The sequence below is a fragment of the Fukomys damarensis genome, unplaced genomic scaffold (assembly GCF_012274545.1).
Source record: "Fukomys damarensis isolate Sample0158 unplaced genomic scaffold, DMR_v1.0_HiC HiC_scaffold_37, whole genome shotgun sequence".
Taxonomy (NCBI): Eukaryota; Metazoa; Chordata; class Mammalia; order Rodentia; family Bathyergidae; genus Fukomys; species Fukomys damarensis.
In genome coordinates this window covers 16,351,852-16,366,096 of record NW_022900949.1, presented here as the reverse complement: position 1 = coordinate 16,366,096, position 14,245 = coordinate 16,351,852, and the positions used below count along the sequence as shown (strand labels likewise).

General features: G+C 45.6%; 1 protein-coding gene and 1 long non-coding RNA gene across 3 annotated transcripts in view; one reads left to right on the top strand and one right to left on the bottom strand.

The window, feature by feature from the left end:
* Akr1e2 (aldo-keto reductase family 1 member E2) overlaps positions 1 to 9,522 on the top strand; it is a 15,191-nt gene extending 5,669 nt beyond the window's left edge. The window contains exons 4-10 of the mRNA XM_010614705.3: positions 569 to 646; positions 2,247 to 2,369; positions 5,877 to 5,974; positions 7,800 to 7,872; positions 8,377 to 8,460; positions 8,797 to 8,879; positions 9,134 to 9,522. Of these exons, the coding sequence (XP_010613007.1) occupies positions 569 to 646; positions 2,247 to 2,369; positions 5,877 to 5,974; positions 7,800 to 7,872; positions 8,377 to 8,460; positions 8,797 to 8,879; positions 9,134 to 9,176 (582 nt within the window). The 3' untranslated portion in view covers positions 9,177 to 9,522. The remainder of the gene's footprint in view (positions 1 to 568; positions 647 to 2,246; positions 2,370 to 5,876; positions 5,975 to 7,799; positions 7,873 to 8,376; positions 8,461 to 8,796; positions 8,880 to 9,133) is intronic.
* On the bottom strand, positions 653 to 14,239 carry LOC117284463. 2 transcript variants are annotated; one of them, XR_004515562.1, is made up of 3 exons: positions 14,092 to 14,239; positions 2,367 to 2,435; positions 653 to 1,198 (listed from the first exon to the last, which is right to left on the bottom strand). It is a non-coding gene; the product is annotated as an uncharacterized LOC117284463 (long non-coding RNA). The 2 variants fall into 2 exon arrangements; XR_004515563.1 differs by lacking the exon at positions 653 to 1,198 and having other exon boundaries at positions 2,282 to 2,435.
* Between the last annotated feature and the right edge of the window lie 6 nt (positions 14,240 to 14,245).

Here is a 14,245-nt window from a genome sequence, read left to right as displayed (position 1 = left end):
TCCCCAACAATTTGAATGATTAGGTGTTGTCAAATGAATTTGTGTTTTCTGCCATTTGCTCTGTAACATGCTAGATAAGTAGGATTGTGCCAGTGAGGCCAGTGGATTACAAATCGGTACCTGAAACTCCTCTGAGTGGCTCATGCACTCTTACATCTCACTCCATTATCCATCATCATCTGGGGAGTTCTAAGAAAAGAAGGTCCTAATGATGGAGTTGAGAGAAGGCTGATTGTGCTCTTAAAATGTGAAGGAAGTCCCCTTACCTTCATTCTATACCTGAAACTATTAAATTTTTCAAACAATTAGCAATACTTCAGGAGCATCCTTTCTAGCCTCTGAAGAAGTGAACAACAAACTTTAAGACTGGCAGAAAGTCAGCTAACCCATCCCTGGGTCTTACAAAAGTGGAGACTGGGTTCTAAAGAAGGAAGTTGTGTCCAGACTGGTATCAGTAACAGGGAAGACTTAGATGCAAATCTCCTGGCATTTGGGTCCCCTGTCTACCTGGTCGTCTGAGCAGGAATGACCACAAGTCCCAGTAAGCTTTTTCTTCTGGTTCTCACAGCCTGGAAAAGTTGACGTGCCTTTGGATAGCAGTGGCAATGTTGTACCCAGCAACACAGACTTCCTGGACACGTGGGAGGTAAGCTGAGCCACACCATCTGGTGTGTTTGTCCTTGCCGATGGATCTGTGAAGTGGAGGCCATGTGAGACCTAGAGCTACTTGTGACCAAAGACACAGAGATTGCCCACTTGAGTATCAGGGTTTGCTCGGTGAATTAAAACGAGTGCTTGAATAATTCAGAGACTTCAAGTGACTTTCTTGTTACCTTTAGCTTAGAATGATGTGCCTCTCTCAAACATTTTAAGGGTAATATACGTGTCCCTTTTTATTCAATTTTTTAAATTAAATATTATGTTTATTTCAGTAAATAGTATAAAGAAGAAAATTTTAAAATCCATGTTGCCATCATCTAGTGGTGACTGCTATGAGTACTTTGTACTTCCCTTTAGTTCTTTCTTAAGTATTTCAGAACCATAATGTTGGCATAAAATAAAGTTCACAAAGAGGTGGTAGGAGAAGCTGGGAAGACCAGTTTCCAAGCATCACACCTGTTTCAAGGGTCCAGATAGAAAACGGTGAGGGCTTGAAATCCATTGATGGGCTGGAGAATCAGGAGTCGTGGATTTGAGGCTATGGGAGTTAACCATAGGCTGGTGAGGGGAGGGCAGCAGGTATCCCTGAGAATGTGGGTTCTGGCTCGGCTGACTCATGCACGGGTCTTACTAACCAGCCTGGCAGGCCGCATCGCATGTATGAGACTAGGAAGAAAGCAAGTGCACACTTAAAGCTCCTATGTTTTAGCACACTTAGACTTTGGAGGAGAGATCTGAAGCCTCTGGAGTGAGACTGATGGGTGAAGCTTTGAGTGCCTGTCTGTGGTCATGCAGAAGGGAGACAAGGTGGCTAGGACCACCACCCACTCCCACGAGTCAGTGGAGCAGAGACTGGCTGTGACCAAGGGGCCAGGAGTCAGCCATTCCATCACACCAGCCTGCCTCTCCTGGAAGACTTGGGCTAAACCCTGAGGCTTTCGTGCACTTTGAGTAGGAGTCTGGTGATTGCTACAGAAGTGGGGCAGCAATGTGTTCACATCCACTCTTGGTCACTGGCCTCAGGACTATGCAGGACTGAGCCTGAATAATGACACTGGCACAAATGCCATGCTCTTTCTGAAGCTGAGAGGCAGCTGGCCTCCTAGTTAGAGCTTTAGGTTCTGCCCTCAAATTCTGTGCAGTGTTAAGTGGTTATGTGGGATAAGAGAATGATGATATATCATTTTGCTTAAGATGACTGTGTAGGTGGAAAGAAGGTGAGCAAATGAAATCAGTAGTGGACATAATTGTTAGACATCATATCTACAAATATCCAGACTGATAGGAAAAATGACTTAAAATGTGCTGAGTGTTTGCTAGATTCCAGCTGTAGTTAAAAAAATTTTTTGCATCCTTTCGTGTAATCATACAACAACACTGATGTAGACAGTATCGTCCTTGTTTTGCAGATGAGAAAACGGGCTTGATGAGGTCATATAACTCGGTGTTCCCAGTTTGACTTTAAAGATGTTGGGTGGATCGAATTTTAGAACACCATACAGTGCTGCTGAGGGACATGGTTGTTCAGTGGAGTAAGCAAACTCCTCTACCCACTGTACCCAGCAGGGGTTTTTGTTCTCTTTGAGGCCATGGAGGACCTGGTGACAGAAGGGCTGGTGAAGGCCATTGGGGTGTCAAACTTCAACCATGAACAGCTTGAGAGGCTTTTGAATAAGCGGAATTTGAGGATCAAGCCAGTCACTAACCAGGTGAGCTGCGGGGGTGTTACAGGGTGGAATCAGTGTTCTTGACTCCCAGCTGTTACTTCTGCAGAGCTGTACAGGAAATGGGAGGGTGAGTGTTGCATGAAATAACATTTCCAGTGCTGTCAGAACAGTACCCTGGTGGAACAGATAGCAAGAGATGAGGTGAGCAGGCAAGTAGCCTTCTTTAAAGTCTGCTCAGTGCCCTGGCAAAGTGTGTTTGACCCCACATGCAGTTAGAAGCGGGTCACCGCATGTTTAGAGAACTGGGGACCTGCGTCGGGCCAGCCCTTCCCTCTGCCTCTGCAGCCCATGCAGACGCAGCAGGAAGGGATAGATGACCGAATACCTTCACCTCAGGCTGGCAGACTCCCTAAACAGGGGTTCACAATTTTTTCTTTTATCTTTTCTAACACAGAGAAAACACTAGCAAGGAAAGAACTGTCATATTTACTAGTCTGGTCATTTAGTTTTATTAAAGTATAGCATATGTATAGGGAAATGCGTACATTGGAGCCTGATGGATTCCTATAAACCGAGCATAGCTCCAGCTCCAGCATCCAGATCACAAAGACAGAGCATTACTGGGCGTTAGCAGCACCTGCCATGCCACTCTCCAGTCAGCACCTCTTGGCCCTGCAGGGGACGCCACGGTTCCCTGTGGTAGCACAGGCCAGGTCGTTACAGTTATAAATAAAATAGGAGGCATCGTCAGCTCTTGTCTCTGCTCTCCCATGATAATGTTATACTCTCCATAGTACATGGCCTGCAGATCATGCCTTATTTCCATATGGTATTCGGCAGTGTTGATACCTCACAGTTTACTGTCCATTTACTGTTGATGGGCACAATTGTTCAGGATGAGCCCTTGGGTGCTTTCCAGTTTGGCATTATTCAGAGAAGAGCCTAACTTCCCTTTTTTTTCCTTTCTTCAATAAATAAGCTTTTAAAAATGTGATATAACAATTTAAAAATTGTGGTGTAACTTTCCAGTAAATACAGCAAAGTGTGTAAGTCAAAAGTTCATAGCTTGGTGGGTTGTCACAAAAGTGACGTCCGCTGATACTCAGCCCTCAGAGCAACAAGCAGTGTCCTCACCTAGAAGCTCGCCGTGTTCAGTCACCTCCACAAACAGCAACTACTGACCTGACTCCTAGCCTATTTTGGTTTAGCCTTTTTAAGAATCCTGTGTGCACAGAATCTGTTTTTTTGCATTATGCCTCCTGTATTGTGTCATGATTTCTTGGTGAACAGCACTTTGAATCCCTAGGAGTGGGTGCTGCCTAAAGAAGGAGCCAAGTTAGAGGCCTGTTTTAGGAGGTAGGGAGCATAGGTCGTGAAGGCTGCAGAAGCGCTGGCCTTTGTTTTGTTGGCTTTCCTGGAAGCTTATCCCGCTGGTCACAGCATGATCCTGAGAGCAAAGGCTATCCCTGGTTGTCCTTAATTCCCTCTAAAAAGCATTTATTTAAAATCATTGTTTATAAACGAACTATACATGAGAATTTAGAGTATGGGGAGACAGCAGTCCTGCTTCTGGGTTTCTTGAGCAGTTCACTGATGCCTCCTGTAGAATGTACTTGAAAAAGTGTGTAAGTCAAAAGTTCATAGCTTGGTGGGTTGTCACAAAAGTGACATCCGCTGATACTCAGCCCTCAGAGCAACAAGCAGTGTCCTCACCTAGAAGCTCGCCGTGTTCAGTCACCTCCACAAACAGCAACTACTGACCTGACTCCTAGCCTATTTTGGTTTAGCCTTTTTAAGAATCCTGTGTGCACAGAATCTGTTTTTTTGCATTATGCCTCCTGTATTGTGTCATGATTTCTTGGTGAACAGCACTTTGAATCCCTAGGAGTGGGTGCTGCCTAAAGAAGGAGCCAAGTTAGAGGCCTGTTTTAGGAGGTAGGGAGCATAGGTCGTGAAGGCTGCAGAAGCGCTGGCCTTTGTTTTGTTGGCTTTCCTGGAAGCTTATCCCGCTGGTCACAGAGCAAACAGCAACTACTAACCTGACTCCTAGCCTATTTTGGTTTAGCCTTTTTAAAAATCCTGTGTGCACAGAATCTGTTTTTTTGCATAATGCCTCCTGTATTGTGTCATGATTTCTTGGTGAACAGCACTTTGAATCCCTAGGAGTGGGTGCTGCCTAGAGAAGGAGCCAAGGTAGAGGCCTGTTTTAGGAGGTAGGGAGCATAGGTCATGGAGGCTGCAGAAGCGCTGGCCTTTGTTTTGTTGGCTTTCCTGGAAGCTTATCCCGCTGGTCACAGCATGATCCTGAGAGCAAAGGCTATCCCTGGTTGTCCTTAATTCCCTCTAAAAAGCATTTATTTAAAATCATTGTTTATAAACGAACTATACATGAGAATTTAGAGTATGGGGAGACAGCAGTCCTGCTTCTGGGTTTCTTGAGCAGTTCACTGATGCCTCCTGTAGAATGTACTTGTTACGTACAACTCCCTACTGCCATGATTCATCCAGCAGCTCTTTACTGCATACCTCTACAGAGAGGCTGCTCCTGTGTTGGTGTTGTAGTCAGGAGTTGCAAGGGAATAGATTTAGTACAGGACACGTAATTTTAGGATTATTTTATAATAGTCACCCAAAAAGTCAAATGCAGAGGAGTGCTAGAGATCTGTCTGTGTGCTGCAGACCCGAAGAATCCAGCCTAGGGCCTGGATCCCACAGTCGTGTATGTATCCAGGATCTGCACCAGGAAGGCCCAAAGGCCAGTGCTGGAAGCTGGGAAGGTTGCACCAGCGGGGTGAAGGGTCTGTGCCACCAGGCTGAGGGAGCTGCACTGGAGCCAGGAAGCAGCATTCAAAGTGAGGACCAGGGCTCCCCTGAAGAGAGCAGCAGCCATACCCAATGACAGTGAGGACCCAGGTTCCTCTCATGCCAAGACCAGTTGGGTTTGTATCTGGAAAACCAGCCGCAACAAGCTTCTCCAGGAAAATGAACAGCATGCAGTCTTACTCTCCTGTTCTTTTATGCCGTTGGCAGCAATCCTCAAGTGGGTCTTCCACACCCAGAATCATGCTGACTTCAGTTTAGCTTAAGGTGACCATTAGTTAATCCACCACAATTGGGATTTACATGTGAGCAAAATGGATTCAGGAAAAATTCCTGTGTTCATGAAGCTTAAATTCTGATAACAACAGACAGACAAAATAAATAAAATGTATGAGGTGACAGTTACATCTTCTGGCAAACAAAGGACAGGAGGGAGGTGGGAGCTATGGAGTGTTTAGGCTTTTCCTTGAGTGATGAAGGAAGGCCTGGCATAGCAGGTAGTGTTGGAGCATGCGGATGACATAAGTGTTAGTGAAACCATAGATTCATAGACCTGTACAGCGCCCAGCACTTAGAGATGGCAAAGTCTAGATCCTCACTTGATATGAAGATACCCAGGCTTCGGGGCTGGCTGTTGCTGCCAAGACACCATTGTAGATGACCTCTCTTAGACCTTGCCCAGCATGCTGTTTGTCTGATTTTTATGGCACTTTATGATTCTGTTCATAGATTGAGTGCCACCCATACCTTTCTCAGAAGAGACTGATCAGTTTTTGCCAAGCCAGAAACGTGTCCGTGACTGCTTACTGTCCTCTTGGTGGCTCAAGGTAAAGCTGAGTCCGTAGCTGTGTTAGTTGGTGTACTGCCATTGAATAGATGCCATCTTCCCATGTCCCTAGAGGGAGCAGAGGTGCTTCATGGGCGGGGTGACAGAGGGATTTTCATACTTCTCAGGCACCCGGCTGAAGACAGGGAGCTGGTGCTGTGAGTTGCTGCCCTGTGGCAGTCAGTGGCTTCTGAGGGACGTAACCAACATGAAGTGATGGCTTTGCCAAGCTCCCCACTAATACTGCCGTCAGCTACTGACCTGTGTCTCAGAACACAGATAACACGGGTCGTACGTGTTATCTTTTGCCAGACCCTCAAACTTGTGCTGTACCTTCTGTCCTTTGAGGAGCTATCCCTCCCTTAGCCACCTCATCCAGGAACTCGGAAATCGTCCCTTCTCACCTATTCACATGCACGCTGACTCAGCACCAAGAGAACTCAGAATCTGCGTTTTGATTTGCATTGCCACAGTCTCCATCTTAGTAAAGCAGGCTTTCCTGAGCTTCTCAGAGGGACTCCGTATCGCTTTTCCAGGTCACCCCATCCCCATGACTTGCTCACATGGTAGCTGAAAAGTGCTGTTTCCACAGGATCGTGTCATTTCTGCTCAAAAGCTCTTCATGCTGTGGCTGTTCTGTGCGACACAGCTGGCCTTGGCTTTCCTCACCCTGGCTTTATTTCTCTTCCTGCAAAGCATCACGGCCTCAACTATACAAAGCTACTGAATTCCCTTGGATAGAACATGTGCTTTCTGGTCTCTTTGCCTTTGCATATACTGTTTCTTATCCCTAAAAGTCTGTTTAGAAATCTGGCTGACAGCAATTTCTGATGTAAGATTCTTCTCAACACCACCTTCTCCAAAAGCCCTCTTGGCTGCTTGTTCATATTTTGCACATGGCCCCTGTCGGGATGCTGTCATTTTCTTTTTACTCTCTCCCACTAATTAAAGCCACTTGACTGCAAGTACTGCATCTTATGTATTCTATTCTCAGCCCTTAGTTTGGGGTAGGACATGTTAGGAGCCCAGGAAGTGCTTAAATGATTGAATTTTTTCTTCTGTGTGTTTTCCATGTAAAATGAGGCAGGCGTATTTGTGCTCAGCAGCGGGGCAGTTCACAAAAGCCTAGTTCACACTTGGTGGCTGAGCTTGGGTGTGAGAGAGCCTCTAATTGATCAGCAAAGGGAAAGGCACAACTGGAACCCCAGGTCCACAGCAAGAAAACATGGGCACTGTCCTTCAGGGCACTGTAACAACTACAACTAGCTCAATGCCTGAAACCTGGAAATTGCTTAGTAAATTTTTTAAAACGGTTATTTGTAGTTGTTGGGGCCTGTCGCTAGGCTGGACAGATTCTGATGGATACTCTGTCATGGCCTTTTAAAGCTTCTTCCTTTAAATTCCCATGTGTTCACAATATCAACTTTTCCCATAGTATTTGACTAGAAGTTTCTGGATTATTATCAGCATCGACAAATATTGATTACCAGTACTGTAAACACTGCTGTGTCCAATAGAAAGCTGAGACGTTGGCAAGCCCTTTGTGTCATTGGAAATCCCACTGTTTTGTATTCTCTGATGGTGCCACCTCTTTTTTAAGAAAACACAAAATAATGCATGAAAAGTTAGGCTGTGCAGCTGTAGTCACCCAAATGTGGTTATCTTCAGATGGCAGGTGTGTAGTGATGTCCTTTCATGCAGCCTCTAAATTTCCCACAGTGAGCATGTGTTTTAAGCAAATAATAAACCTTTCATTCTGTGGAAAGGCTTTACCTTAATACGAAACCTTGTCAGGCCTGTTTCATTGCCCTTTTCCATCTTAACAGCCAGGGTATTCACTTGATGGATGACCCTGTGATTGAGAGGATCGCCAAGGAGCACAGCAAGTCTCCGGCTCAGGTACTGGGGGAGGTTGTCCTGCGCTGTGCATGTCCCTCTCCTGTCCTCTCCTCTCGGTGTCCTGGGGCTCGTCAGCCCCTGTGAAGGATGCATTCACCTCACCGGCACTCCCCAGTGTGGAGCGGAGGGTCAGCTGCTTCCAGGTCCCCACTCTTTCGTCCCAGTGGTCCCGCCTCCTGACCCGTCCTCTGCATGGACAGCTAGCGAGGGGAGCAGAGAGATCCTTTGTCATCTCTTTCTTCCTTTAATGTCCAGTTCACTTGGGAGATTGGGGGTATGTTAAGGAATTCCTTTTCAGGCGTGGACGTGTCTTCGGACCTCCTTGGGTAGGTGGCAGTCCTCACAGATAACACTGATGGGACTGTCAGAGTGGCCGGTCTGATACTAAAGGACTTCAGCGTGAAAGAGACTTTGGACTTTCATTGCAGATTGTTAGGAAAGTGACTTGGATTTGACTTCATATGATTTCCCTTTATAGAATAGACGTTTTATTTTCTTCTGCAGATTTTGATTCGATTTCAGATTCAAAGGAATGTGATCGTGATTCCCAAATCTGTCACCCCACACCGGATTCAAGAGAATATCCAGGTGGGTGTTTTCCTTCTTATATTAAGTGCAGTGAGACGCTGTCCCAGGAGTACTGTGCACTCGGTGTGGCCAAGGTCTCTTCATACTCGTTTACCCAGGTCAGCCTTTCTTCAGTGACTCTTGCCACAAAGATCCCTTCTTCCCCAGCACTTGGTATCTTCTCCATTCAGCCCAAATGGGGAGAAGGGAGTTGGCCAGGGCACCACGTGTATCTAACGTAGTGTATCTTTTACATCTTTGTGTCCCTTGCCAGTCTAGTACATGCTGTAGCTAACATAGGACCAATTAAATATTAATTGAACTAAATTTTTTATTTGTATTATATTTTGATTCTAGGTATTTGATTTTGAATTAACAGAGCAAGATATGAATGACATCTTCAGTCTAGATAAGAATCTCCGGTTGGCCACGTTCCCCACGTAAGTGGGACTCCTTTGCTGCCTTTCTAAAAGGAGCAGTGTACTGTACAGATCGGGTTGGTTCCTGAGAGGGATTTACAACATACACTCTAGGTTATCTATACCTTCTTTTCATTATTCTGTCTTGTTTGAAGATGCTCCACTGAATGAAATGGAGGACTAATATAAACACTAGGGGGTTAAAATTACCTAACTACCACTTAAAATGTTTGTTTTAAAAAATAATAATTCTTTGTTTCTGTTATTTTTTTCAGAACTGAAAATCACAAAGACTATCCTTTCCACACAGAATACTGAGAAAGCTTCCCTCCCCTCATTTCCTCTCAGCCAAGACAAACTGACACAGGTGCTGGTGTCAGCCACTTCCGCATGGATCTGCAGTCACTGTGCCAGCAGGGCAGCGGCCAGGGGTGGGAGCGAGGTGGTTAGAGACAGGGCCCTGGCTGAAGCGGATGCCCCGTTCTCTGCAGACACAAAGAATCGAAGGTGTTCTGAGTGCCGGAAAGAGAAAAGTGTCTGGAGGGTCATACACCGTCCCGGGGCCCCATATGGTTGTTACGGGTCCATCGAGCACACAGTGCAATGCAATTTCTAAATGGCAGTACCTGTGGCCTCTACCAAAAAAATAAATAATTGGTGACTCGTCAACTGAATTTACCTCCATATTTTAAGAAAACATTGCTCAAGGGAAACATTTAAACAATAGCAAAGAGTTGAGAAGCGAGTATGATTAACCTCTGTCTGTTATTTAACTTCCACAAACATCAACCCATGGCCAGTCTTGTTTCACCTTTACTCCCCTCTGTACCCTACCCTCGACCCCTCAGTGTTTTAAAGCAAGATCTTTACCTCCATAGATCAAAAGGAAAACAGTAAACCTGGTGCTCCACGTCAGTCTAAATAGAAGGTTTTTTTCCCTTAAGATCTGAAATTTAATCCTAATACTCTTCAGCTAGTTAAGTCATAGCCATTACGGCCCCAAGCTGACGAAGTAGTATGATTCCTTCCAGTGTTCAGCCTGTGCAGACTCTGCACCCGGAAAAGCCCCAGAGCCTGCCAGGTGTTACAAGCCTAAGGGCTGTTTACTCTGCAGTCTGCTGAGGCAGGATGGGTTCCTGTGCGATTAGTGCTGCCCGTGCAATCTCCACCCAGAGTCTGGCCTGCTTCAGATCCACGTCACATCTCCAGGGGGACAACTTCTGCTACTCACTGGTCTTTGGCTCCTGGCCAAAGGGCGTCAAGCGGAAGGAAAACCATTTACCCCCATGGTGCATCCGTGGGACTCCCAGTGATCTCTCATCTCATGGTCACATCTGCAACTGGGGGTAATTTTAGCGCCTCACAAGCTTGTTGAGGCTGTCTGGCCCTTCATAAGTCTCAGTGGGAAGGAGCTGTTATTTTCACCTTTATTACCGTCGTCTCTGCTCACTTCCTCATGCACACTGACTCCTAGTGAGGTGTGGAATCTCCTGGCTCTGGGCCCAAAGAAGGGTTTGCCACAGAAGACGTTTCTTACTGATTCAGGAACCTCCTGGGCGGCTTGTCACAGTGGAGTAGAACTGGGATCGGGGTCATGGTGTGACCAGATCTTTAAGGAGAGGTCTACTAAGAAGATAGTCTGTGAAGGCCCCACGGAAAGGGAGGCCTTTGAGGGTCATCTACCTCCTGTATAATTTCGGGCAGTCTTTGACTCTTCCCCTGGCTCTGCCTCCATGCCCTTCAGTTTTCCCACATTCATGCAGCCTTATATATTAGCTATGTGGCTTTGTCTAAACTGTTAATTTTTCTTCCATATCTTCCTGGGAGTGGGAGGGTTAAACACCACAGTACACGTTAAGTGCACCAAGTAGGCATCTGCACACTGTGTACGTGGGTTAGATGCCTGTGCTTGTGGAAACTTTTTGTTTCTGTGTCTCTCACAGTCACATACCGAACTGTACTATATTGCATATGCCCCTGATACCTAAACCATTGCTCATTTGGGAAATTTTTCTTAATCTGATTACATTAAGGTGATGCTTTGGCTTGTAGTGGGTTGGCCATATATGGATTTGATGTGGGTAGAAGTCATACTTTCAACCTAGCTGAGCTAGAATAAGCTTTAGTGACAGTCCAGCACTTGTCCTAATATTAAATGTGGAAGGGTAAAATCCCACTTGCCTTCCTGAGTCAACTGTTAGAACAGTGGCTTAAGGAAAGGTCATGGGCACCACGGCCGGTGCTTACAGATGCTGCTTGTCTGACCCAGCTGGAATCCAGCAGCTATGTAAGAGCTTGGACCAACAGAGCACAGCCAGTCCTGCTGCAAGGGCTCCCAACAGGCTCCTCTGCCTCCCAGGCCACAGGGCACAGCTTCTCTGAAGGTTGTGGTTTCCAGCTGGCTGTGAGACCGAGAGGAAGTGCGGATGCATTGGTGATACAGACAGCCTTTTTCTCCTGAGTTTGAAGATGCAAGCTTGCAAGTCTCTGTTTTGGCCCTTTGTAGCAGCAGAGGCAAGGACTTGTTTTGCTTCAGGAGGAAGTTCTTTATACTTAAGAGAGCCCATCCTCACAAAGCCCTTGTGGAAGCTGCCATTTCCTTTTTTTGACAGGAGAGAATTATGTCTGTGAGGCTGCCCAGCCAGCCCACAGCCGAGCTTCGGTGTGAGCTCCAAGGTTGGCATGCTTTCTACCAGACTAGAGTCAGACTGTAAAACTGCGTTCTGTCCCAGATCTCAGGATCTTTGAGATGGATTCATGCAATGCCAGCCCTAGAAGAATTATTTTTTGGTGAGCAATACCTTTCCTTGTGGTAAAGTTTTGAGACTTCCTATAGTACTTCTACTTAAAGCTGAAGATAGCTGTCCTTGTTTACAGTAATTGTGTTCTGTGGTCTATGCGAAATGAGCAGTAAGTCATTGCTCCTAGAGGACTCTGTCTGGAGTTAGATTCCTTTGAGCCTTTGGTTACAGCATTTCCATAACTGATCAACACCTAGCCTTGTTTCATGTATGTTTCTGCTTAAAAACAACTTTTAAAACATACGTTGTAGGTCATTGGCATCAAACTCAGTCAACATTTAACTCATGCCAGAATAAAACTTAACCCAACACTTATTCTTTCCAGAAAGTGCATAATAGCCGTTAGGGGTTAGCCACAAATCAGCACTTCATTACTGTGGTTGGCTCCATTTTAAGCAGTGAAATCAACAAGAAGAACAAAATATATGAAAGAGATGGCACTAAATATAATATAAAATGCATTTATTTATGGCATAAGCATCCAGAGACTCGAATTTTAATTGTTCTATGTGGGCCTTTGAATTAGGAAGGCACTTAAATGCTGATTTCAAGGTTAAAAATAAATTTCATGAGTTGTCAACTTTGCATTTCTTGGATTCCCCAAACTGTACGAAGTATCAGTTAAATCGGCCACCAGGTGGCCCTGGAAGAACACTTAATGCACATTCTGGCTTGCTGTCCTGCCAGGAGATGGCAACCTTTGCTTTGGTTATTTGATGTTAAGAGTCCTTAACACTGAAATCACTGAAGAAAACGTGCAGTAAAAATGAACACTGGAAATTGAAAAACAAAGTATCTCACAAATTTAAGTTGCACTCGATCTGCGTTTCCTCATCCCCTTTTCAAATGTGCATAGCTCGTTTTAATTCCTTTTACATCCCCTTCCACTTCCCCTGCCCTCCACCAGAGGGTGGCGCTCACACACCTCTCTCCCCGGGTATCTCCAGATAATGTGGTTTTTGTGTAAGTCGCTTTTCCTCACTCTGGGGGCTGCAGATGTACACTCATGCTCTTTAAGGGACTGGTGCATCTGCAGACCGGTTTGTAGTCTGAGACCAGGAGACGGGTGTATTTACCTCCACAGATACTTGTCCTCCTGGGCCAGTCTGTCATTTTATTTGAATAAAATAAAGAGGGAAAATACAGCACAGACCATCTCTGGAGGTGTGCAGGGCATCGTTTGTGGAAGGGATAGGGGTTGGTTGGTTGGCTGCTGGAGGAGTGGCTGGTGTGTGTCTCACTGCTGTGAGAAACTGCAGCTGCCCCAGAGCACACCAGGTTACATTCCTGTCCTTGACACAGGAAGATTCCCGTCTCCTCACACACTAACCAACATTTGCTATTGTCTGTTTTCCTGTGCTATTTTAATAGATGTCAAATGGTTTCTCAATGTGGATTTCCCACCTTTTCCAAGTGACTAATGATGTTTACAGTATTTTCTTGTGCTTCTGGTTATTCGTTTATCTTCTTAGGAGAAATGCCTGGAGACACCCTGTGAGCTCATGGCTGTGCCCCCAGGTAACTCGGTGCAAACTTTGGGAATAATTTATTTATTATTTTCACACTTTGAGGAATGATAACATTAGAATTTTGGTGCATCGGTTCTCCTTTTCTGCCCTCTCCCTTTTCTCCTGTTTGATAAGCGCGGTGAACTTTACATGTCTTATCGAAGCTTCCGGACTCATCTCCACTCCTTAATGCGCAGTCTTACAGCCTCCCTTATACGAATGAGAGGGAATTCCTCTTAATACTGCTTGGGAGAAAGCAGTATCATCGTTTTCTCTCTTTAAAAGGAGATCTTTCAGAATGTAACTTAGACCATTCTTTTAAAGTTATGGTACTCCTCCAGACCCTTCAGTGACATCCTATCAGAGTGACAGGTGGGTGCAGCTGCCTAAAGGCCGAGAACTATCCCCTCTCTAACTGTATTACTTCTTAATGCTTTCCTTGGCCAGGCCCTACTCCCCCAAGCCACCCAGCTACATCTGCTCCAGCTACTCTAGGCCCTTCTCTGGGAGGCAAGGGCCTATTTTATTTGTATTATTACTTTACCATAAGTTCAGTACTTAAATTTTGTTAAAGAAACTGGATAAAGCCGGGAATTTAGCTCAGTGGTTCCGCCACCTGCTTCCCGAGCGCAAGGTCTCGAGTTCCACCCCCTGCACCAAACAAACAACCCAAAAAACAAAACAAAAAAACTGGATAAAGAGTTCAAGTTGTATAAACTAGCAATATGTAGATTTGATTCTCTCTCCTTCAAGAAATGTCACTCAGAAGCAAAACGAAGCTTAACTTAAAAAGATAATGTTTAAAAAATAATACATAAAAAAATGAAGAAACACCAAATTGGTCATCATCAGAAAGCCAACAGAAGAGATAGGAGAGATGATTAAATGCTTTCAATGTACAGTGCTGTACTCACGTGTACGCACCTGGTCGTGACCCTTCAGGAACCTCGCAGTCAGAAAAGTTAGATACATGGAATCTGGATTTGGGTAGCCCCGACAACGAGCTCGGCGCCCGCGGAGCACCCCGGATTGGCCGCCCTCGCCCGCCGTCCAGGGACAGCACGCCGGTGCCAGGTAG